Genomic DNA, 23,083 nt, shown 5'->3' on the forward strand with positions numbered 1-23,083 from the left:
GGAGAGGAAGGCGCATGCTGTGCTGAGAGAGGAGGAGAGGAAGGCGCACATTGTGCCGAGACAGGAGGAGAGGAAGGCGCACATTGTGCCGAGACAGGAGGAGAGGATGGTGCATGCTGCGCTGAGACAGGAGGAGAGGAAGGCGCATGTTGTGTTGAGAGGAGGAGAGGAAGGCGCATGCTGCGCTGAGACAGGAGGAGAGGAAGGCACATGCTGCGCTGAGAGAGGAGGAGAGGAAATTGTGCGCTGCGTGGGAGAGGAGAAGAGGAAGGAGCTGGGTTGCTGTGCAGAGAGATGCAGGTTCCGGCAGGAAGGCGCAGGGCTGAATGAAGCCTTTCTTTCAGCCTCATGCCTTCATGCTAAGACTCTCACCCAAGTGTAAGCCTAGGGGAGATTTTTCAGCCTTAAAAACAGGCTGAAAAACTAGGCTTATACTCGAATATATACAGTAATTGTCTAAAAGAATTGTTTAAATCGCACAAAGAATTGTCTACAGTAAAAATTCAATATCTTCCCTCTATTCTTCCTAGGTCCCCAGCTATTTATCTATTTCACCTTAAGTTTCACAGGAGAGATTGGGGCATAGGGAGGACAAATATAGCAAAGTCCCTGGAGCAAAATGGAAAGCTTTGGGGACTCATGTGGAACCTTAAGAGAATGCATCTAGCTGGACATTAATAGAGGTTTGAAAATGAAATAATAATCATAATCATAATCATGATTTATAGTTTCTTATTTTGAACCAAATAAGAGCATAAGGGAATGTTTAAAAAGAAATCTCAAAGTGATTTTGCATGAGAGCATTTAAATACCACGGAGGAGGAACCAATTAAAAGACAACCCCTTGAGCTGAATATAGCTCCAAAGATCTGCTTCTGAGAAGGTGGCCGGGAACAGCTTCAAATGCAGAGGGAACTCTTCAAAGCACAAGGCACCCTTTTCCTTTCAGAGAGAGGGCAAAGGGGCAAGCAAAGGCCTCAAACCATATGAAATCCAGTGGCCAAAACTAGAGACGCTCAGAATTTAATAAGTGAAGACGAGGGGAGGGGGAGCTCTTCTGCTGGGGAGAGGTTGCTTTTTGATCTCTCTCTCTCTCGGTGTCATTTCATTTTCCTGTTCCTTTCTTTCCTTCTGCCCTTCCTTGCAGTTCTCTGAAATGAAGGATCCTTTCTGGATGAACCCAAAATGAATTATTTATTTATTTACAGCATTTATATTCCACCCTTCTCACCCCAAAGGGGACTCAGGACAGATCACAGAACACATACACAGCAAACATCCAATGCCATTAGACCTGTGGTACCCAACCTGTGGTGTGTGGACCACCAGTGGTCCACAAGAACTAAAATATGGTCTATGGCCTCACCATTACTACACCGTTGCAATGAGAGCGACTGGTCTCGCGAAACCCTCTTATAGTGTCTAGGCTTGTTAAATATGGTTTTCTGTGGGTGAGCAGATTGCGACTACTAGATGCATATGTTCTGTATCAGAAAATAGAGCTGATGTGGTCTATCCAATGCAGTTTTCTGAATCTGCACCTCAAATAACCAAACTGAATCTAAAGTTGACCAAAACTGATTTGTAACCCTTTTAGTACTAATGTTGGAGAGTAGTCCCTGGTCAAAAAAAGGTTGGAATCCACTGTGTCAGATATAAAGACACGTGTGTGGCCAAACAATAATAGCTGGACAGGGGGTAAAGCAGATCCCACCAACTGTCCCTCCAATATAAAGAATTCACTGGCACCTATATAACGTTTGAGGGGATGTCGCTCTAATTAACTTTTGCTGCCACCATAAACTGCAATGCACAGGAACACTCTAGCTGTTTAAAATATTAAAAGGGTTTTATAAGATCACCAAGCACTGTGTTTTCCTATTTGCTTCTTTAAAGGAAATCTAGTTGAGGTTGCAAAGGAAAAGGGACTATAGCCACAAAGGCACACTTGACTCAGGCTTTGTAAGTTTCAAAAATAATGAAGGAAAGTTTATTGATATAAATACAGAAGAAAGTAGATGCTGGTTAAAAGCTTGGCTGTTACAGAGGAAAATTCTGGTTTGTCTTACAAGCGTAACGGTTACATGTGAATGGTTCTGTCTTTGTTACAAATATAGAGATTTTCTTCTCTTTAAAACCAAGTATACTTGACAGGGCTGAATCTCTGTCAAGATACAACTGTAGCTTAGCTATCCTAAACTGTGGCCTAGCTAACTACCGACCAGCTATCTTTCCCTGATAGCTGTTACCAGTTTGCTACAGCTTACTTCGCTGGCAAACCTAAGGCAAATTGCCTTCTCTAAACTAATCTCAAAACACGAACTCCTAAACTACCTTCCTACTCTAATCTCTAACAACAACAGACTGACCGAAAAAGCCCTCTTCTTTCCCTCCAAACAGTCTAAACTCCGCCCCCTTTAATAAACCAATCCTGGCTGTTCTAAGGCTGACTCAGGCGTAGGCCACTCCCCCTCTCTGAAATGGTGCTTTCCCTAAACTAAAATGGCTCCTGCTGCCCTCCTGCCAGGCTTCCTAAAGCTGCAACTAACTGCCTGCTTCTCCTAGGCCCTGCCATCCAGGCTGGCAAGGTAAGGGATCTTTACATCAGACATGCAGGACAGACAGATAGATGTGTCAGCTTTGGTGTCCTGGAGGTTATGCTCAATTCTGGCCACGGGGGGCGGGGAGGGGGGATGCTGTCGCTCTATCCTCTATGATGATGAGCCTTTTATGATCACAGATTTTCCTCCTGTTCTTTGATTGCCGGCTTCTTATGGTGCCTTAAAATATCTCCCCGCTTAAGTGATGCCTAATTTCTCTAGTCACAGCTCACAGCTGTTTTCAAACTGCTTAGGTAGACAGTAAGTTAGGCCGAAGGTCAGGTACTCACCCCGACCTGAGCTTGAAATGCCAACCTTCTGGTTGGGAAAGATCTATTGCTGCTGGTGATTAACCAGCTGTGCTAAAGCACGGCCCCATTTTTTAGAGCAGAGAACTGCAATGGGGATAGGGAGCCAACCCTCCAGAGCTTCTTAATTAGAATCCAGGAACATGATTTTGTTCCTGGATTCTAAATGTCATTTCCTAATTGGTTCTATCATAAAAACATGGAAAAAATCTATTAAACTGGAAAAACTTTGTTCTTGCCGGAATGACATCCTGCAGCACATTTGCTACCGTTTTTCAATTACTATCTCATCAAGTCTCAATCAATTCAACATAGTTTGTGACAGCCACAAAAACAAAGTTTTCTGGAGTAGAACAACTGCTTTCAAAGTAGTTGAAACAGCCAATAGGCTATTAGGGATTGTGAGAGTTGAAGTCCAAATACCTGGAGGGAGGGCTAAAGTTTGTCTATGCCTGGCATACGTTAATGGGTCAGAAATGGCTCAGTTGACCTTTTATTGTGTCCTTTCTGAAGCTAGGGACAATATCTGCCCTGCTCTAATCTGCTGAGACCTTTCTTGCCCTCCAAGATTTTTCTTTCTTTTTTTTCTTTTTTTGAAATAATCTTTATTGAATTTTTTCATAATACAGGTTAAAAACCAGATTAAGGGAGGGGGGGAGAAAAGAAAAGAAAAAAAGGAAAGGAAAGGAAAGGGGAAAATAAATGGATTAAATAATAATAATAATAATAATAATAATAATAATAAAAAGAAATAGTCTTAAGGCAAAAAGGAAATAATAATAAAGAATAGGCCTAGAAGACAAAAACAATAGTAGAAAAAGAAGTGAGTGTGTATACACACACACACACACATTTATATCCGTATCTAAATCTATATCTATGTCTATATCTACATATACATACATATATTCATAGTAGCAGTAATAAAAATAAAAAGATATTGCCTCTTCGGTCCAACTTCCAGGATCCTTCAATGAGGGATACTTTCTTTTCTTTCTTCTCCAGTTCTTCTGATCCTTGGATCAGAAGAGACCTCCTGGGCCATCCAGTCCAACCCCATTCAGCCAAGAAGCAGGAATATTGCATTCAAATCACCCCTGACAGATGGCCATCCAGCCTCTGTTTAAAAGCCTCCAAAGAAGGAGCCTCCACCACACTCCGGGGCAGAGAGTTCCACTGCTGAACGGCTCTCACAGTCAAGAAGTTCTTCCTTGTGTTCAGATGGAATCTCCTCTCTTGTAGTTTGAAGCCATTGTTCCATTGCGTCCTAGTCTCCAGGGAAGCAGAAAGGAAGCTTGCTCTCTCCTCCCTGTGGCTTCCTCTCACATATTTATACATGTCCCTCATCATATGTCCTCTCAGCCTTCTCTTCTTCAGGCTAAACATGCCCAGCTCCTTAAGAGAAGAAGAGGAATTTATCTATATTATTTTCAAATTTTTGTTCAGTGATTCCCAATAAAAATATTTCTCGTTTTGTTGTTGTTCATTCGTTCAGTCGTCTCCGACTCTTCGTGACCTCATGGACCAGCCCACGCCAGAGCTCCCTGTCGGCCGTCACCACCCCCAGCTCCTTCAAGGTCAGTCTCGTTTAGGTGGTATATTAACCTTTAATATTTTCTGTAATCTTTCTTGCATATCTTTCCAGAAACTTTTTGCTTTTTTGCATGACCACCACATGTGGTAGAAAGATTTTTCTAAGATTGTTGACATTGGCTTTGAAGTCACTGCAAGTTCTTTTAGTACTTCTGGCTAAAGTTCATAGAGACATGAATTTATTTAGGGTATCTAGAGTTTTTCTACATCTACACCTTTTTTTGAGGCATCAGTCCCCTTACTGCATCCTTCCCCCTGTTTTCATCAGTTGGTGTTCTGTTTTTGATTTGGGAGAAAACTGAGGCAAATTGGTGGTTAGATATTCTTCTCATTCTGTCTTTTAGCATTTTAGCAAACACCCCCCCCCCCCCTCGCTCCATTTTCTTGTTCTTTCTCTTGCTTCAAACATAGCCAAAAGGAAAAGAAAAATGTCTTCATCGCAAATCTGGGGTCAATCTGAGCTTTAACTTTCGTGACTTTCCTCCTAGAAGCATAGCTGTTTGGTTGGTTTCTCTTTGATGAGTTTGGCCTTCTTTCATTTCCTATGGCCTTTTTAAATTCACAGCTCATCTGACAGTTCTTTGCACATTCAATCTGATTTCTTGAGATATCGCCCATTTTGTAATGTCAAAAGGCTTCCATGTCTGGAATCACTGGGTTGTTGTAGGTTTTTCAGGCTATATGGCCAAATTCTAGAAGCATTCACTATGGTGAGGTGGATCTGTAATTGGTTAAGTGGACAAACCCAGAGGGTGATTCTCCCCAATGCTTCCTCCTCTTCATCCTGGAAAGACGAGCGGAGTGCCATCAGCAGGGTTCTTCCTGAGCCCAGTCCTGTTCAATATCTTTATTAAAGACTTAGATGAAGGGCTAGAAGGCAGGATCATCAAGTTTGCAGATGACACCAAATTTGGGAGGGATAGCCAATATTCCAGAAGACAGGAGCAGAATTCAAAACGATTTTGACAGATTAGAGAGATGGGCCAAAACTGACACAATGAAGTTCAACAGGGACAAATGCAAGAGACTCCACTTAGGCAGAAAAAAATGAAATGCAAAGATACAGAATGGGGGACACGTGGCTTGAGGGCAGTACACGTGAAAAAGGTTGGGGTCCTTGTGGGCAACAAGTTAAACATGAGCCAACAATGTGATGCAGTGGCAAAAAAAGCCAATGGGATTTTGGTTTGCATCAATAGGAGCATAGTGTCTAGGTCCAGGGAAGTCATGCTCCCCATGCTCTATTCTGCTTTGGTTAGACCACACCTGGAATATTGTGTCAAATTCTGGGCACCACAATTGAAGAGAGATATAGACAAGCTGGAATGTGTCCAGAGGGGGGCGACTAAAATGATCAAGGGTCTGGAGAACAAGCCCTATGAGGAGCGGCTTAAGGAGCTGGACATGTTTAGCCTGAAGAAGAGAAGGATGAGAGGAGATATGATAGCCATGTACAAATATGTGAGAGGAAGTCATAGGGAGGAGGGAGGGAGCTTATTTTCTGCTGCCCCGGAGACTAGGATGCAATGGAACAATGGCTTCAAACTACAAGAAATGAGATTCCATCTGAACATTAGGAAGAACTTCCTGACTGTGAGAGCTGTTCACCTGTGGAACTCTCTGCCCCAGAGTGTGGTGGAGGCTCCTTCTTTGGAGGCTTTTAAACAGGCTGGATGGCCATCTGTCAGGGGTGCTTTGAATGCAATTTTCCTGCTTCTTGGCAGAATGGGGTTGGACTGGATGGCCCATGAGGTCTCTTCCAACTTTACAATTCTGTGATTCTGTGACGTTTCGCCTGCATCTATGGCAGGCATCCTCAGAGGTTGTGAGGTCTGCTGACAATTAGAAAAATTGTTTTTATATATCTGAGGAATGATATATAACAAAGATGCATAAACCTAAATTTCCTAGTTTCCAACAGACTTCACAACCTCTGAGGATGCCTGCCATAGATGCAGGCAAAACATCAGGAGAGAATGCTTCTAGAACATGACCATATAGCCCAAAAAGCCTACAGCAACCCATCTCCCACTTTTTTTCCCCTCAGTCTGCTGTTGGGCCTCAACGCCTCATCTTGAAGGAACTCCATGCACCATAAACTCCCTTTCATTTGAGCATTTTGGGTCATGCCTTCCCCGAAGATCACTACAACCAGCTATCTTGAATCCATTGTGTCTCGGTGTGGCTTCCTCTTCTCTCAGAAGGACAAATCCCAAGGGGACAGGGTGCCTCCCACCCAAGGATCCCACTATTTCCACTCAGTTGACCAATTTGTCTTTTTGGTAAGGGTCAGATCCAAGATAACTGATGCCCTTGTTGCCTTCTTAGAATCATAGAATCATAGAATCAAAGAGTTGGAAGAGACCTCATGGGCCATCCAGTCCAACCCCCTGCCAAGAAGCAGGAATATTGCATTCAAATCACCCCTGACAGATGGCCATCCAGCCTCTGTTTAAAAGCTTCCAAAGAAGGAGCCTCCACCACACTCCGGGGCAGAGAGTTCCACTGCTGAACGGCTCTCACAGTCAGGAAGTTCTTCCTAATGCTCAGATGGAATCTCCTCTCTTGTAGTTTGAAGCCATTGTTCCGCATCCTAGTCTCCAAGGAAGCAGAAAACAAGCTTGCTCCCTCCTCCCTGTGGCTTCCTCTCACATATTTATACATGGCTATCATATCTCCTCTCAGCCTTCTCTTCTTCAGGCTAAACATGCCCAGTTCCCCAAGCCGCTCCTCATAGGGCTTGTTCTCCAGACCCTTGATCATTTTAGTCGCCCTCCTCTGGACACATTCCAGCTTGTCAATATCTCTCTTGAATTGTGGTGCCCAGAATTGGACACAATATTCCAGATGTGGTCTAACTAAAGCAGAATAGAGGGGTAGCATTACTTCCTTAGATCTAGACACTATGCTCCTATTGATGCAGGCATTGTCCCCCATTCTGTATCTTTGCATTTCATTTTTTCTGCCAAAGTGGAGTATCTTGCATTTGTCACTGTTGAACTTCATTTTGTTAGTTTTGGCCCATCTCTCTAATCTGTCAAGATCGTTTTGAATTCTGCTCCTGTCCTCTGGACTATTGGCTATCCCTTCTTCAGCTTCTTCTGTTCAATGGAATTGTCTGAGGGCTAGTAAAGCATTGGTGGGACCTTACCCTCATTGTAGAGGTTGACTTTTCCTGCTTCTGTGAGAGGCCTGGGGCTCCCTTGGCGTATACTCAGAGTGGTATCTTCTGAAGCTTGGCTTGATTTCCCCCCAGTTGTTAAACTCTTAAGCTATCATCCTGTTGGCGTGCTAGCATTAGAATAGTTGCACAAGGAGTTGTACTTTCTCAGTAGTTGTCTCACTGTAGTCCAGTGGTTTCCAACCTTTGGGCCTCCAGGTGTTTTGGACTTCACTTCCCAGAAATCCCAGCCAGCTTACCAGCTGTTAGGAACTGTGGGAGCTGAAGTCCAAAACTCCTGGAGACCCAAAGGTTGGGAGCCACTGCTTTTGTCCCTAGCACAGTCCTGACAATATACTATCTATATAAATAAAAATGTAATGTTCATTTGTGGGATTAACAGAACTAAAAAACCCCTGGATGCCAAATTTGGCCACAAGACACCTAACAATCCAATGTATGTCCTTCATTCAAAAAACTGATTTTGTCATTTGGGAGTTGTAGTTGCTGGGATTTATAGTTCACCTACAATTAAAGATCATTTGAACTCCACCAATGATGGAATTGAACCAATCTTGGGACACAGAACTCCCATGATCAACAGAAAACACTACACGAGTTTGGTGGGCATTGACCTTGAGTTTGGGAGTTGTAGTTCACCTACATCTAAGGAGCACTGTGGACTCAAACAATGATGGATCTGGACCAAACTCTACACAAATACTCAATATGCCCAAAAGTGAACACTGGTGGAGTTTGGAGAAAATAGAATCCTGACATTTGGGAGTTGTAGTTGCTGGGATTTATAGTTCACCTACAATCACAGAGCATTCTGAACCCCATCCATGACAGAATTGGGCCAAACCTTCCACACAGAACCCCCATGTGGGCCACAGCAACGCGTGGCAGGGGACGGCTAGTCTATATAAATAAAAATGTAATGTTCATTTGTGGGATTAACAGAACTCAAAAACCCCTGGACGAATTGACACCAAATTTGGCCACAAGACACCTAACAACCCAATGTATGTCCTTCACTCAAAAAACTGATTTTGCCATTTGGGAGTTGTAGTTGCTGGGATTTATAATTCACCTGCAATCAAAGAGCAGAAAACACTAGAAGGGTTTGGTGGCATTGACCTTGAGTTTGGGAGCAGTGTGGACTCAAACAATGATGTATCTGGACCAAACTTGGCATGAATACTCCATATGCCCAAATATGAACCCAGATGGAGTTTGGGGAAAATAGACCTTGACATTTGGGAGTTGTAGTTGCTGGGATTTATGGTTCACCTACAATCAAAGAGCATTCTGAAGCCCATGAACAAAAGAATTGGGGCAAACTTCCTACGCAGAACCCCCATGACCAAGAGAAAATACTTAAGGCCATCGAGTTCAACTCCCTTCACCAGGGCAAGATTCAACGTAATCAAAGCCCTCCTGACAAAGAGCCATCCAGACATAGATATAGATATGTATATGGTTCACACATACACAGATATAGTATCATAGATTTGAAAGGGACCCCGAAAGAAGGACAATGATATGTTGCATGTTCCAGAATAGGCAAACCAGACAATCTCCACATCAACACTGACAAAGAAACAGCAAGAAATACTGTTTAGCCACAAGCAGAAAGACATGACATATATTAGAAACCAACACTTTCTCATTACTTTATTTTCCAGCTCACGAGACTGGGCCACAGCAATACGTGGCAGGGGATAGCTAGTCTTGAATAGAAATCTGTTTCTGTCTTTTTCTAGGATAGGTACGGGGCTATTCAACTGGTATTATTGTGTAGGACCTTGGCATAAAGCTTCTTTTAGATGTGTTTTGGAAGTATGGTTGGAGTAAAATAAATAACTTTAAATAGTTTTCCTTGCTGAATTTTTTTCTTAAATGGAGCGTAAGACATACATTTCTTTGGAGATACGTTTGAAAAGGCAGCAAATTGTTTTCTGCTTCCTTGGAGACTAGGACGCAATGGAACAATGGCTTCAAACTAGAAGAGAGGAGATTCCATCTGAACATTAGGAAGAACTTCCTGACTGTGAGAGCCGTTCAGCAGTGGAACTCTCTGCCCCGGAGTGTGGTGGAGGCTCCTTCTTTGGAAGCTTTTAAGCAGAGGCTGGATGGCCATTTGTCAGGGGTGATTTGAATGCAATATTCCTGCTTCTTGGCAGGGGATTGGACTGGATGGCCCATGAGGTCTCTTCCAACTCTTCGATTCTATGATTCTATGATTCTATGATAAAAATTAGCTAAAGTCGTTTGCAATCCAATTTCAGGTAGCTGAGAAAAATGTTGAGGTTTGTGGGAAATGAATCCTTCTGTTGGGTTTTATGGAAAGTATGCGCCCTGTCAAGAGAAGCTCCAGGAAACGTTGCAGTGACACTAACTGATTGATCCATTGGACTTTCCTTGGTGTAGTTTGTTGATCGCAGGCAAAATAGCATTTCAAGCCAATAGAGAAAACATCCAGTGAACAACAAAGGCTGATTGCTTTAGAAAACAGTTTTTGGAACAGTCCCAATGCTTTTAAGAAGGACTCTGATGTTCTGCTGTTTGGCAGAACCGGTCTCCAAGCACGTCCTGCATCAGCCAGAGGCAAAAACTGCAGAAAGTCCCATTTTGGGGAAACATTACCCCAGATTATTGCTTTGTGGACGTAGGATCCCATTCCTTCTTGCAGCTTTTCAATCTTGCTTTATTTTGTTGGGAGAAGAGCCTTGTCTCTGCTGAGTATCAAGCCTTTTAGTAGGAAACAGAACTTTTGGGTAGTTTAGAGGAAAATGTGCAGATGGAATATTGATACGAGAGATGTGGAGGCCCAGGAAACAAGATTGGTGGGAAGTGGGGCCAGATGTTGCAACTCAGAGTAAGCTTCGCCTTGCTTCCAAACACCACCACACAAGAGCTGTAGTTTTATAGTTTATTGAGGAAAAAGTCCAGGTCAAAATAAAGAATAAGCATTGCAAAGTTCCAAAGATTTAGGTTAAATGCAGAATATAGTTCCAAAGATCTTCAAGTAAAAACAAGAGGCAACGTTCAAAACAGAGTCCAAGGTACAAGCAATGAAACAATTGTCCCAAGAATCACAATGCAAGAAATCCCAAGCATGCTGCTTTCCAGCTAAGGTTATTCCATGAAGCTTTCAGGCTAATAAGCTATGTTGAACTGACACTTTCTCTCCGTTTGCAAGAAGCCTAAATACCTTTCTAACATGAAAACATTATGCTCTCACCAACATGAAAGCATTGCTATGACCTTTCCCCGAGCTACTTTCTCGCCTGCTGGTTAGGCAAGAACTCCTCCTGACCTGCAAATCAAGAGAGCTGTTCAGCAGTGGAACTCTCTGCCCTGGAGTGTGGTGGAGGCTCCTTTTTTGGAGGCTTTTAAACAGAGACTGGATGGCCATCTGTCAGGGGTGATTTGAATGCAACATTCCTGCTTCTTGGCAGAATGGGGTTGGACTGGATGGCCCAGGAGGTCTCTTCCAACTCTATGATCCTATGATTCTATAACATACCTAAAAACATAACAACAGCAATAAAACATAAATCATTAAGAAATCTGTATTAAAACATTGTCCAGTCCCATCGTATGGTTGTTCCATTGTCCTATATCCTCTACTCTGTATTTGCAAAAGCTTGCTCGGAAAACCATGTCTTGAGCTTTTTCTGAAATGTTAATAGGGAAGAAGTTGATCCAATATCCCTAGGGAGGGTGTTCCATAGCCGAGGGGCCACCACCGAGAAGGCCCTGTCTCTCGTCCCTGCCAGACATACTTGTGACAAAGGTGGGACCGAGAGCAAGGCCTCCCCAGATGATCTTAAAGTCCTCAATGGTTCATAAGGGGAGATGTGAAAAAGATATTTGAGTGAGCCATTGATAGAAGTCTGGGAACTAAAAATCCTATGTTACACGGTTATGGTGAGGACACTTACAAGATTTTACACACTTTGGTATTATTGACTTTTGCACAGGGGAGGCTCGTAGGATATTATTGTTAGTGTTGGATTGCTCCCTCAGTTGTTACCTTCCTAACATGCCTGTCACCTCATTTTTTTTGAACTCTTGCCTTAAGTATTGTTACTGCATTCTGCTATCGAAGAGGATCTGCCAGAATATTTCTGCAAATTGTTTGCCACCGTAATGGAATTGGGATACAGCCGGAATGGGCAATATCTGATCGAAAGATGCAACCTCCCCGCCCCATGTGATTGTGTTTGCATTTGCAGGGTGATCCATCATAGCCGCCTCAAGTTCCAATAACTTTAATCCACAATATACTTTGAGGTCTTTAGCCTCCAGAATATCAATCAAGGACATTCTGTAAGTCTTCCAAATAAGGAGGTCAATGCGTTGCCCCAGCAATTGTTTAAAAGATGAGAAGACAATCACGGTTGTGACACCTGCCCTGATTCAAACCCACCTCATGTTTCTCTTTTTCCTTCCACAGGATCCAACAGCAGCCTCCATCTCTGACAGAGACTGTGATCCGAGGGAGGGAGAGACCGTCGCCATGAATTACAAACCGTCCCCACTACAAGTGAAATTAGGTAGGTTTCATGCCTCTTTGCGGACGGACCGGAGCATGCCTGTGGTGCAGGTACTTACTTACTTACTTACTTACTTAGGCGATCCCTCGTTGGACGAGTAAGATGGTCTTCCGTCATGGGTTTCCTTGTGGGTCCGTATGTGGCTGTGGAGCCCTATTCTTGCTCTGCATCTTCTTCAGTGAGGGCATTGGTTTCCAGGTGGAAGGCGGTCCCGGTCGGGGTTGGCTTGACGCGCCTTCCTCCTGGCACGTTTCTCTCTTTCGCCCTCCACTCATGCCTCCTCGAATTCTGCAGCACTGCAGGTCACAGCTGACCTCCAGCTGGAGCGCTCAAGGGCCAGGGCCTTGAGTTCTCAGTGTCTATGCCAGAGTTTTTAAGGTTGGCTTTGAGCCCATATTTAAATCTCTTTTCCTGCCCACCAACATTCCGTTTTCCGTTCTTGAGTTCGGAGTAGAGCAACTGCTTTGGGAGACGGTGGTCAGGCATCCGGACAACGTGGCCTGTCCTGCGGAGTTGATGTTGGAGGACCATCGCTTCAATGCTGGTGGTCTTTGCTTCTTCCAGCACGCTGACGTTTGTCTGCTTGTCTTCCCAGGAGATTTGCAGTATTTTCCGGAGGCAGCGCTGATGGAATCGTTCCAGGAGCTGCATGTGACGTCTGTAGACAGTCCACGTCTCACAGGCGTATAGCAGGGTTGGGAGGACAATAGCTTTATAGACAAGCACCTTAGTATCCCTACGGATGTCCCGGTCCTCAAACACTCTCTGCTTCATTCGGGAAAATGCTGCACTTGCAGAGCTCAGGCGGTGTTGTATTTCGGCGTCAATGTTGACTTTGGTGGAGAGGTGGCTGCCAAGGTCGTGGAAATGGTCGACATTTTCTAATGTTACACCATTAAGCTGTATCTCTGGCATTGGAGAGGGGACGACTGGTGACTGCTGGAACAGCACTTTGGTTTTCTCAATGTTCAGTGACAGGCCAAGCTTTGTGTATGCTTCTGCAAAGGTGTTGAGAGTGGCTTGTAGATCTTCTTCTGTATGCGCACAGACGACATTGTCATCAGCATACTGGAGTTCTATAACAGATGTTGTTGTGCAGGTACTTACGGTAGTTACTCAAATGTATTGCTCACCTTTTTTGCTAAATTACCTTCCCAAAATTAGGGCGCGCATTAGATTCGCGTAATAGGGTAATCTTAGTGCTGAGCCAAAGCAAAATTTTATTTATTTATTATTTATTTCAGGTTCTTATACCCCGCCCTTCTCACCCCGAAGGGGACTCAGGGCGGCTTACAAAAGTAAGGCACAGTTTGATGCCTGCAGCACAGAACAATCAAACACAAAATTATATCAAACTCACGGTTAACAACAATTCATGCATTATACCAATAAAATCAATAAAACCAATACAAACCCAATTCCTCCTCCTACACGGTCAGCGTTCGCTAACTCATAGTTCTCATTTTCAATTCCACTTCGTCAGTCCTGCTGGTCTTACTCGTCTGATTGTCTTGTTTAATTGCCAGATTGCCCAAAGGCCTGGTCCCATAACCACGTCTTCACCCTCCTCCTAAAGGAGAGGAGGGATGATGATGCCCTGATTTCCCTTGGGACTGAGTTCCACAGGTGAGGGGCCACCACTGAGAAAGCCCTGCTCCTCATCCCCACCAACCTCACTTGTGATAGTGGTGGGGTCGAGAGCAGGGCCTCCCCAGATGATCTCAAACTCCGGGGTGGGACGTAGAGGGAGAAGGGGAAGCTGTTTCAGAAACAGCACCTGGAGCTTCTCTTTGAAGATATCATCTTTAATTTGGGTTGTTGTAGGTTTTTTCGGGCTGTATGGCCATGGTCTAGAGGCATTCTCTACTGATGTTTCGCCTGCATCTATGGCAAGCATCCTCAGAGGTAGTGAAAAAGGGTTTATATCCAGCAGACAAAGGACTCTTGTCTGCTGGAGCTAGGTGTGAATGTCTCAAGTGACCACCTAGCTCCAGCAGACAAGAGTCCTTTGTCCCACCCTGGTCATTCCACAGATATATAAACCCAATTTTCCTAGTTCCAACAGACCTCACTAGCTCTGAGGATGCTTGCCATAGATGCAGGCGAAACATCAGGAGAGAATGCCTCTAAAACATGGCCATACAGCCCGAAAAAACCTACAACAACCCAGTGATTCCGGCCATGAAAGCTTTCGACAATACATCTTTAATTTAATTGCCATGGCTCAGTGTTATGCAATCCTGGGATTTTTTGTTTCGTGAGGCATCAGCAGTCTTTGTCAAGGTAGGCTCAAGACCTTGTAAAACTACACCCCTCATGACTCTCTAGGTCAGTAGTTCTCAACTTTTTAAATCGCTTTTTAATCGCTTTAATCACACCAGAAGCGACTTGCAGTTTCTCAGGTCGCTCCTGACACAACAACCTTATAATGCCGCCACCCCTTCACACAGTTCCTCATGTTGTGGTGACCGCCAACCATAAATTATTTTTGTTGCTACTTCAAAACTGTAATTTAACTTCTGTTATGAATTGCAATTCTAAATATCTGATAGGCAGGATGTATTTTCATTCACTGGACTAAATTTGGCACAGATACCCAAAACGCCCAAATTGGAATACTGGTGGGGTTGACTTTGTCATTTGGGAGTTGTAGTTGCAGGGATTTATAGTTCACCTACAATCAGGGAGCATTCTGAACCCCACCAATGATGGAATTGAACCAAACTTAGCACACAGAACCCCCATGACCAACAGAAAATACTGGAAGGATTTGGTGGGCATTGACCTTGAGGTTTGGAGTTATAGTTCACCTACACCCAGAAAGCACTGCGAACTCAAACAATGATGGAACTACAATTTAAACCGGAATAATTCATTAGGATATACAAAACTCAAACATAAGTAAACTGTTGCATCCCAGACCTAGAAACGAGACTATAAGATTAAATCCACCACACTGGACTGTAGGAAAAAACAATCCTTTTTTATTGATAAGAAATTGGGTACAAAAGAAAGTTAAATGCAAAGTCAAAAAGCAATTGCAAAGTCAAAAAGCCACCATAGAAACACAGCAGTCAGGAAAATCTCTGAACTCGAGCAAAAGTTCAAAAAAAAAAAAAACACAAGACAAGAACCAGGAACCTGTTAGCCTCTCGCTAACCATGTACTTGAAAACTAGAAGCCTCTGGGATTACCAGCCATGGAACACAGGAATTCTGCCAAGGCACAGCCACAGTCCCAAACGTTGCTTGATCTAAGGAGGCACCCGGCAGGCGGCCCCTTATACCAAAGAAACTATTCCTTGAAACGCCCCTTGACTTTGAAGCCTGAGCCTGTCTCTCCTGTAATCTATTTGACCTTCGTAGGAACTGTGAATCACTCCTGTCTCTCGTTATCTGTTCCCTTCGGTCCTCATTAAAAAACCCAGGTGAAGAGCTATCATGGCTGGATTCCAAAACATTTTCATCCGGCTGTTCAGTTTCGTTTTCCCCGCCGCTGAACTCAGCATCAACACCAGTTTCCACATTGTCAGGGAAAACTACATGTTCAGTGGCTTGCTCAGTTGGAAATACTATCAGAGAATCAGGTTCACACAGAGCAGGCTGAACCCCAACATAAACATTACAACGTACACCCCAAAATGGCTGACGCCAGTCTTCATTTAAGTTGTATCATAACAGCCATGTAATTCAAGTGGGTTAGCCAACTCCTCTCCATTTGCTAAAGTGCATAGGTGCGTTTTTAAAAGTTTCTTAAAGGAGAGGAGCGTGGGGGCTGTTTTTATTTCCTTAGGGAGGGAGTTCCAGAGATGGGGAACGATCCCAGAGAAGGCCCTCTCTCTCGTTCCAACCAACCAAGCTTGTGACTGGGGTGGGACTGAGAGGAGGTCCTCCTCTGTAGACCACAGTGCATGTGATGGTCTATACTGGGGGATGCGATTAGACAAACAGCCTGGACCTGAACAATTTAGGCCTTTATAAGTAATGACCAGCACTTCCCACTAATCAGCACAAAAGTCTACTTTCATTCCTCACAATCAGGGAAATTGATTCCAAACTGAAAGAGTGCAGCAGAAGGAGCTTGGATGGGGAAAGGAAGGCCAGTTCATTCCAGCACCCATAATAAAAGGTAGACAATTCTTTAAAAGACAGCAGGTATTGTAGGCTATGAGGGAGATGAGGGGCTTATCAGATCCCGAAACAAGCGGGTGGTTTGTTGATGGTCTTGCGGTGGGGTCTTTTGGAGTCTACTTCTAATCTTTTGTCTTTGTGTTGCTGCCATCACTGTGTTGGGGATTCCTCATCTTTGGAAGAGGAAGGGGAGCAGGGAATTGGAGGGAGAAGAAGAATCAGACAATGAGGGTTTGAAAGTGCCCACATTTCTAGAGAGACGAAAAGAGAGAGAGCACAAACGGTATTCAGCCAGAATAGCTGCTAAAAACACTGAGCTAATTGGGAGACTCCCTACCTCCTCCTGCATGGGGAATACAGGGCTATAAATCAGAGGCAGGAGCAGTCAGCTTTCACTGGTAACAATGATCCGGAATTTCTTTCCAATGGAATCTGTTTTGTGTCTGCTGCTATGGACTTAGTTCATTGCCCGTTCATAGAATCCTAGAATCATAGAGTTGGAAGAGACCTCATGGGCCATCCAGTCCAACCCCATTCTGCCAAGAAGCAGGAATATTGCATTTAAATCACCCCTGACAGATGGCCATGCAGCCTCTGTTTAAAAGCTTCCAAAGAAGGAGCCTCCACCACACTCCCTCTGGGGCAGAGAACGGCTCTCAGTCAGGAAGTTCTTCCTCATGTTCAGATGGAAGACTGTTTCATGGAAGACTGGTGTTTTGTTTGGGATTTTGTAAGAGACTTTAATTTGTGTCTGGAATAAGACTTCCTTGCTTTCTTTTGCACTTTTCAATTGCATTTGCTTATCCTTTGTGTTTGCTGAAATAGAATCATAGAATCAACGAGTTGGAAGAGACCTCCTGGACCATCCAGTCCAACCCCATTCTGCCAAGAAGCAGGAATATTGCATTCAAAGCATCCCTGACAGATGGCCATCCAGCCCCTGCTTTAAAGCTTCCAAAGAAGGAGCCTCCACCACACTCCAGGGCAGAGAGTTCCACTGCTGAACGGCTCTCACAGTCAGGAAGTTCCTCCTCATGTTCAAATGGAATCTCCTCTCTTGTAGTTTGAAGCCCTTGTTCCATTGCTTCCTGGTCTCCAGGGAAGCAGAAAACAAGCTTGCTCCCTCCTCCCTGTGGCTTCCTCTCACATATTTATACATGGCCCTCATCATGTTTCCTCTCATCCTTCTCTTCTTCAGGTTAAACATGCCCAGCTCCTTAAGCCGCTCCTCATAGGGCTTATTCTCCAGACCCTTGATCATTTTAGTTGCCTTCCTCTAGACATATTCCAGCTTTCGCTGGTAACAATGACCCTGATACTGATGTTTTCATTCCAATGGAATCTGTTTTGTGTCTGCTGCTAAGGACTTAGTTCATTGCCCGTTGTCTGATGGAAGACTGGTGTTTTGTTTGGGATTTTGTAAGAGACTTTAATTTGTGTCTGGAATAAGACTTCCTTGCTTTCTTTTGCACTTTTCAATTGCATTTGCTTATCCTTTGTGTTTGCTGAAGTAAAGCAGTTTTCTTTTACTTCCAACATTGCCTAAAGGCTAATTTTGGAGGGCAACTCAGGACACTCTGCAAGAAAGATGGAAGGGATACAGGGGATATCTTCATTATCCCAAAGCAGGTAGTCCTCCTTCTGGTCCTTGTGGCCCAGGAAGTTCAGATGGTTCTGAATGGGGGGAAAGGCCCCAGCAAATTAAGATTGACTTCCTATTTTATACAATAGAACCAAAAAATTCCAGACTTTTCAGGTAACGTCTCCAGTAAATGGGTGCTAAACATAATTAAACTGAGATTAAAAGTGGAAAGCAGTGGAGAATGGAAAGGGGGTAGAAACTATTAAGATTGGGAAAGAGAATGAGAGATAGAAAGGCTTTGGGCCTGTGCATTCTGTTTACTACAATGAGCAGAGGTGAGACCTGAGCAGTGATGTTGCAAAGCAGATAAGCAGCGTGAAATTATTCAGTATTATAACAAAGCCAGCATGAGAAAAACCTGAACAGACTTTACCCACATTCCTGATAAGGACTCGATTGTCTGACTTACCCGAGAAAATCCTGTGGAACTGGATGAAAATGCATGAATCCCTTTGGGGAGATAGGGTGGTATATAAATAAAGTTTTATTATAATAATATTACTATTATTTTGTGTGTGTGTGTGTGTGTGTGTGTGTGTGTGTTAGGAACAACTTGGAAAAATATTAAATCTCTTTTTAGAAAGCAACTATTATGATGCAGAATGGGGGACAATGCTTGGCTCGAGAGCAGTACATGTGAAAAAGATCTTGGAGTCCTCGTGGACAAGTTAAACATGAGCCAGGAATGTGATGTGGCGGCAAAAAAAGCCAATGGGATTTTGGCCTGCATCAATAGGAGCATAGTGTCTAGATCTAGGGAAGTCATGTTCCCCATGCTCTATTCCGCTTTGGCTAGACCACACCTGGAATATTGTGTCCAATTCTGGGCACCACAATTCAAGAGAGATATTGACAAGCTGGAATGTGTCCAGAGGAGGGCGACTAAAATGATCAAGGGCCTGGAAAACAAGCCCTATGAGGAGCGGCTTGGGGAGCTGGGCATGTTTCGCCCGAAGAAGAGAAGGCTGAGAGGAGACAGGTTAAGGGCCATGAATAAATATGTGAGAGGAAGCCACAGGGAGGAGGGAGCAAGCTTCCTTTCTGCTTCCTTGGAGACTAGGACGCAATGGAACAATGGCTTCAAACTACAAGAGAGGAGATTCCACCTGAACATGAGGAAGAACTTCCTGACTGTGAGAGCCGTTCAGCAGTGGAACTCTCTGCCCTGGAGTGTGGTGGAGGCTCCTTCTTTGGAAGCTTTTAAACAGAGGCTGGATGGCCATCTGTCAGGGGTGATTTGAATGCAACATTCCTGCTTCTTGGCAGAATGGGGTTGGACTGGATGGCCCATGAGGTCTCTTCCAACTCTTTGATTCTATGGTTCTATGATGCCATTATGGAAACATGTCTAGCACAACTTAAAGAAAAGATTGTAGATATCAAGCTTTCCTTTTCATGTTAGGACTCAGGGTGACCTGATAAAATAAGTATCTGGTTTGGAACAGATAAAGGAGAGAGCGTGCAAGTAGATGTCAGGAAGAAGAAGATTCAGCAAGGCTGCCTGAAGGGCTCAGAAGAAGAAGTGTGACCACAGCAAAAGAATCCGAGCAGCGATTTGAAGATGCCAGAGGAGGAGGAGGTCATCAACATCATCATTGCGCGAGAAGATCTGTGTTTCCGAAGACAAAACCTCCAGAGACAGCCTTCAAGGAAGAGCATCAGCCCATGTGCTGAACCCAGGGTGGCAGAATACACTGAGCCAGAGGGAAGGCTGTCGGAGAGGATTCAAGGGAGCGCTGAACACACAAGAGGAAGAGGACATGAAAAAGCCCTTAGAACAAGCCAGCGAGGCATCTGGAGTGAAGCCCATGGCTCCTTGAGGAGTAGAAGCCAAGCTGTAGTCGAATTTAGAGCTAGGACTGCAGTAAAGAGGGTCTATGCCTGGTGAGCTATGCTAAAAACCAGATATACGAACCCACACAATCTCTTCGTTCATCTGCTCACGATCCCACCTGCTTCACAGGCGCGATTGGTGGGAACGAGGGACAGGGCCTTCTCGGTGGTGGCCCCACGATGCTGGAACTCCCTCCCTAAGGATATTAGACAGGCCCCAACATTGGCAGTCTTCAGAAGGAACTTGAAAACGTGGATGTTCCAGTGTGCCTTCCCAGAACAAGGAATCCTAAGCAATATGTCCTTAATGCACCTTATGAGAGATTTAGAATTGTCTGCACGCCAACCTACCCCAAACCACTCCTCCTATCTCCCTTTGAACTTCCTAGCTTTTCAATTTTAAATTTTCACATTTGGCCCTGCCTCATGTTTTTAAATGTGTCGTGTTATTATTGTATTTTTTTGCTTCTTATGAGTTATTTATTGTTTTTGCTGTTGTTGTTTTTTTACGATGTTGTTGGGCTTGGCCTCTTGTAAGCTGCACTGAGTCCTGCGGGAGATGGTAGTGGGGTATGTTGTTGTTGTTCATTCGTTCAGTCGTCTCCGACTCTTCGTGACCTCATGGACCAGCCCACCCCAGAGCTCCCTGTCGGCCGTCACCACCCCCAGCTCCTTCAAGGTCAAGCCAGTCACTTCAAGGATGCCATCCATCCATCTTGCCCTTGGTCGGCCCCTCTTCCTTTTGCCTTCCACTTTCCCCAGCGGGGTATAAGAACAATAATTAAATAAATAAACAGAGAAACCAACTCACAGAGTTGAAGACAAGCTACAGAGGTTTATTTCAGTTTGGCCAAAAGCGATGCAAGTGCAGCAATTTCGCTTCAAAATGCACAAGCATAAACATACAGAGAAATACAGTAGAGTCTCGCTTATCCAACATAGACGAGCCGGTAGAACGTTGGATAAGTAAAAATGTTGGATAATAAGGAGGGATGAAGGAAAAGCTTATTAAACATCAAATTACATTATGATTTTACAAGTTATTTACTTATTTATTTATTTACTATATTTGCATACCATCCCTCTCAGCCCGGAGGCGACTCGAGGCGATTTACAGTCAGCAATCAATGCCCCACAACATAAAATACAGTCAAAAACATTACATATAATATAAATCATATAAAAGCTGACTGGCACAACCTGGGGATCACAACCAGGTTGTGCAGTGAAGACATCTGCCCTTGCGCTGTGCTCCTCTGCTGCTGAGTATGCATGCCCAGTGTGGAACACATCTCACCATGCTAAAACAGTGGATGTGGCTCTTAATGAGACATGCCGCATTATCACGGGGTGTCTGCGCCCTACACCACTGGAGAAATTACACTGCTTAGCCGGTATTGCCCCACCTGACATCCGCCGGGAAGTAGCAGCCAATAGTGAAAGGACCAGGGCAGAGACATCTCCAGCTCATCCCCTGTTTGGGTATTAGCCAGCACGTCAACAACTTAAATCTAGAAATAGTTTTCTAAGATCTACAGAGACACTCGCTGGAACACCCCAGCAAGCGAGAGTCCAAAAGTGGCAGGCTCAAACCCAGAACCTCAACCAATGGCTGATACCAAATGAGAGACTCCCCCCTGGGCACACAGAAGACGGGGCAACTTGGAAGGTGCTGAACAGACTGCGCTCTGGCACCACGAGATGCAGAGCCACCGTTCAGAAATGGGGCCACAAAGTGGAATCCACAAGAGCACACTACTGACCACCTGCTGCAATGCAACCTGAGCCCTGCCACATGATGCAAAAGGGAGGACCTTCTTGCAGCAACACCAGAAGCACTCCAAGTGGCCAGATACTGGTCAAAGGACATTTAATCAACTACCAAACTCACAAATTTTGTATTTTGTCTGTTTGTTTGCTTTGTTCTGTTAGAAATGTAATATAATTGACTGGCTGCCCTGACACGACAAAATAAAAATATAAAAGCAATAAAACAATAAAACTATAAAGCACAAGTCCTCATTGTCTCATCATTAAAATCATTTTTCCGTTGCATCGTCCAATTGTTCCATGAGTCTCAATTAATGAGTTATACTGTGTCTGCAAATGCCTGCTCAAACAGCCAGGTTTTAAATTAAGCACCAGAACATCATGTTTTACAACAAATGGACAGAAGAAGCAGTTCAGTACATGGTAATGTTATGTATTAATTACTATATCTACGAATTTAGCACCAAAACATTGCAATGTATTGAAATAGCTGTGGATGCGGGCGGGAGGCAGACTGCGTTGGATGAGCGAAGGTTGGATAAGCGAGACTCTACTGTACAAGATATTTTATTCATTTCTGGTTTAAGAAATAGATTCAGTATGTATGTGTGTGTGTGTATATGTGTGTGTACACATATGTGTGTGTATACATATAGAGAGAGTTATTTAGAAAATAATGAAAAATAGATAAAATTTATTTAAGGGTTAAATATGATAGCTGTTGCTGGTTTGGTCTTGGATCATCCGATTCTTTGAGCCTGCACAAGTCTGGAAAGGATCATTTTATAAAGGAAAAAATCCTGTATTTACTTCTGAGCCCTTTGTGAACTATACATCTTTGGAGAGTATCATCTTCGATAACAAATTTCCCCCTCAAGGCAATCAGAAATTAAACTTTTCATTTCCTTATCACCACACATTTAGTGTGGCCAACTGGAGCAGGGGAGTTTCTTTCTGAGTCCTTGGTGAACTATAAATCTTTTTTGGGGCGGGGAGTATCATGTTCGACAACAAAGCACATCCAGCTTTGAGAAGCTACAGCGATACCTCCATCATGTGTGGAATGACCCCTTGAAATAGAAGAAGCATTATTCTCTTGAAATCAACACAACATCAAATAACCAAGTACTGTATATACTCGAGTATAAGCCTAGTTTTCAGCCCCTTTTTTAGGCTGAAAAAGTCTCCCTCGGCTTATACTCAAGTCAAGGTTATTTAATATTTTATTCTGTTATTATTATTATTATTATTATTATTATTATTATTTTGATTACATTTATTATTTTACTTTATTCATTATTGCTATATTTATCATTTTACTCTATTATTATTATTACGTTTATTATTTAGTTTATTATTGTTATTATTACATTGATGGTTTTACTCTATTATTGTTATTATTGCATTAATTATTGTACTCTATTATTGGAAGGATACGTAAGCACATTTACATTGAAGAAGGTGAAAATAATGGTTTAATCA

The 23,083-nt window shown here is 43.6% G+C and overlaps 1 protein-coding gene across 2 annotated transcripts in view; it reads left to right on the forward strand.

The window, feature by feature from the left end:
- Positions 1-23,083, forward strand: part of FAM219A (family with sequence similarity 219 member A) — a 117,162-nt gene that overhangs the window by 60,182 nt on the left and 33,897 nt on the right. For both annotated transcript variants that reach the window (XM_060761136.2, XM_060761135.2), the window contains exon 2: positions 12,127-12,226. In XM_060761136.2, the coding sequence (XP_060617119.1) occupies positions 12,127-12,226 (100 nt within the window). The remainder of the gene's footprint in view (positions 1-12,126; positions 12,227-23,083) is intronic.

The sequence above is a fragment of the Anolis sagrei genome, chromosome 2 (assembly GCF_037176765.1).
Source record: "Anolis sagrei isolate rAnoSag1 chromosome 2, rAnoSag1.mat, whole genome shotgun sequence".
In the NCBI taxonomy this organism is placed as follows: Eukaryota; Metazoa; Chordata; class Lepidosauria; order Squamata; family Dactyloidae; genus Anolis; species Anolis sagrei.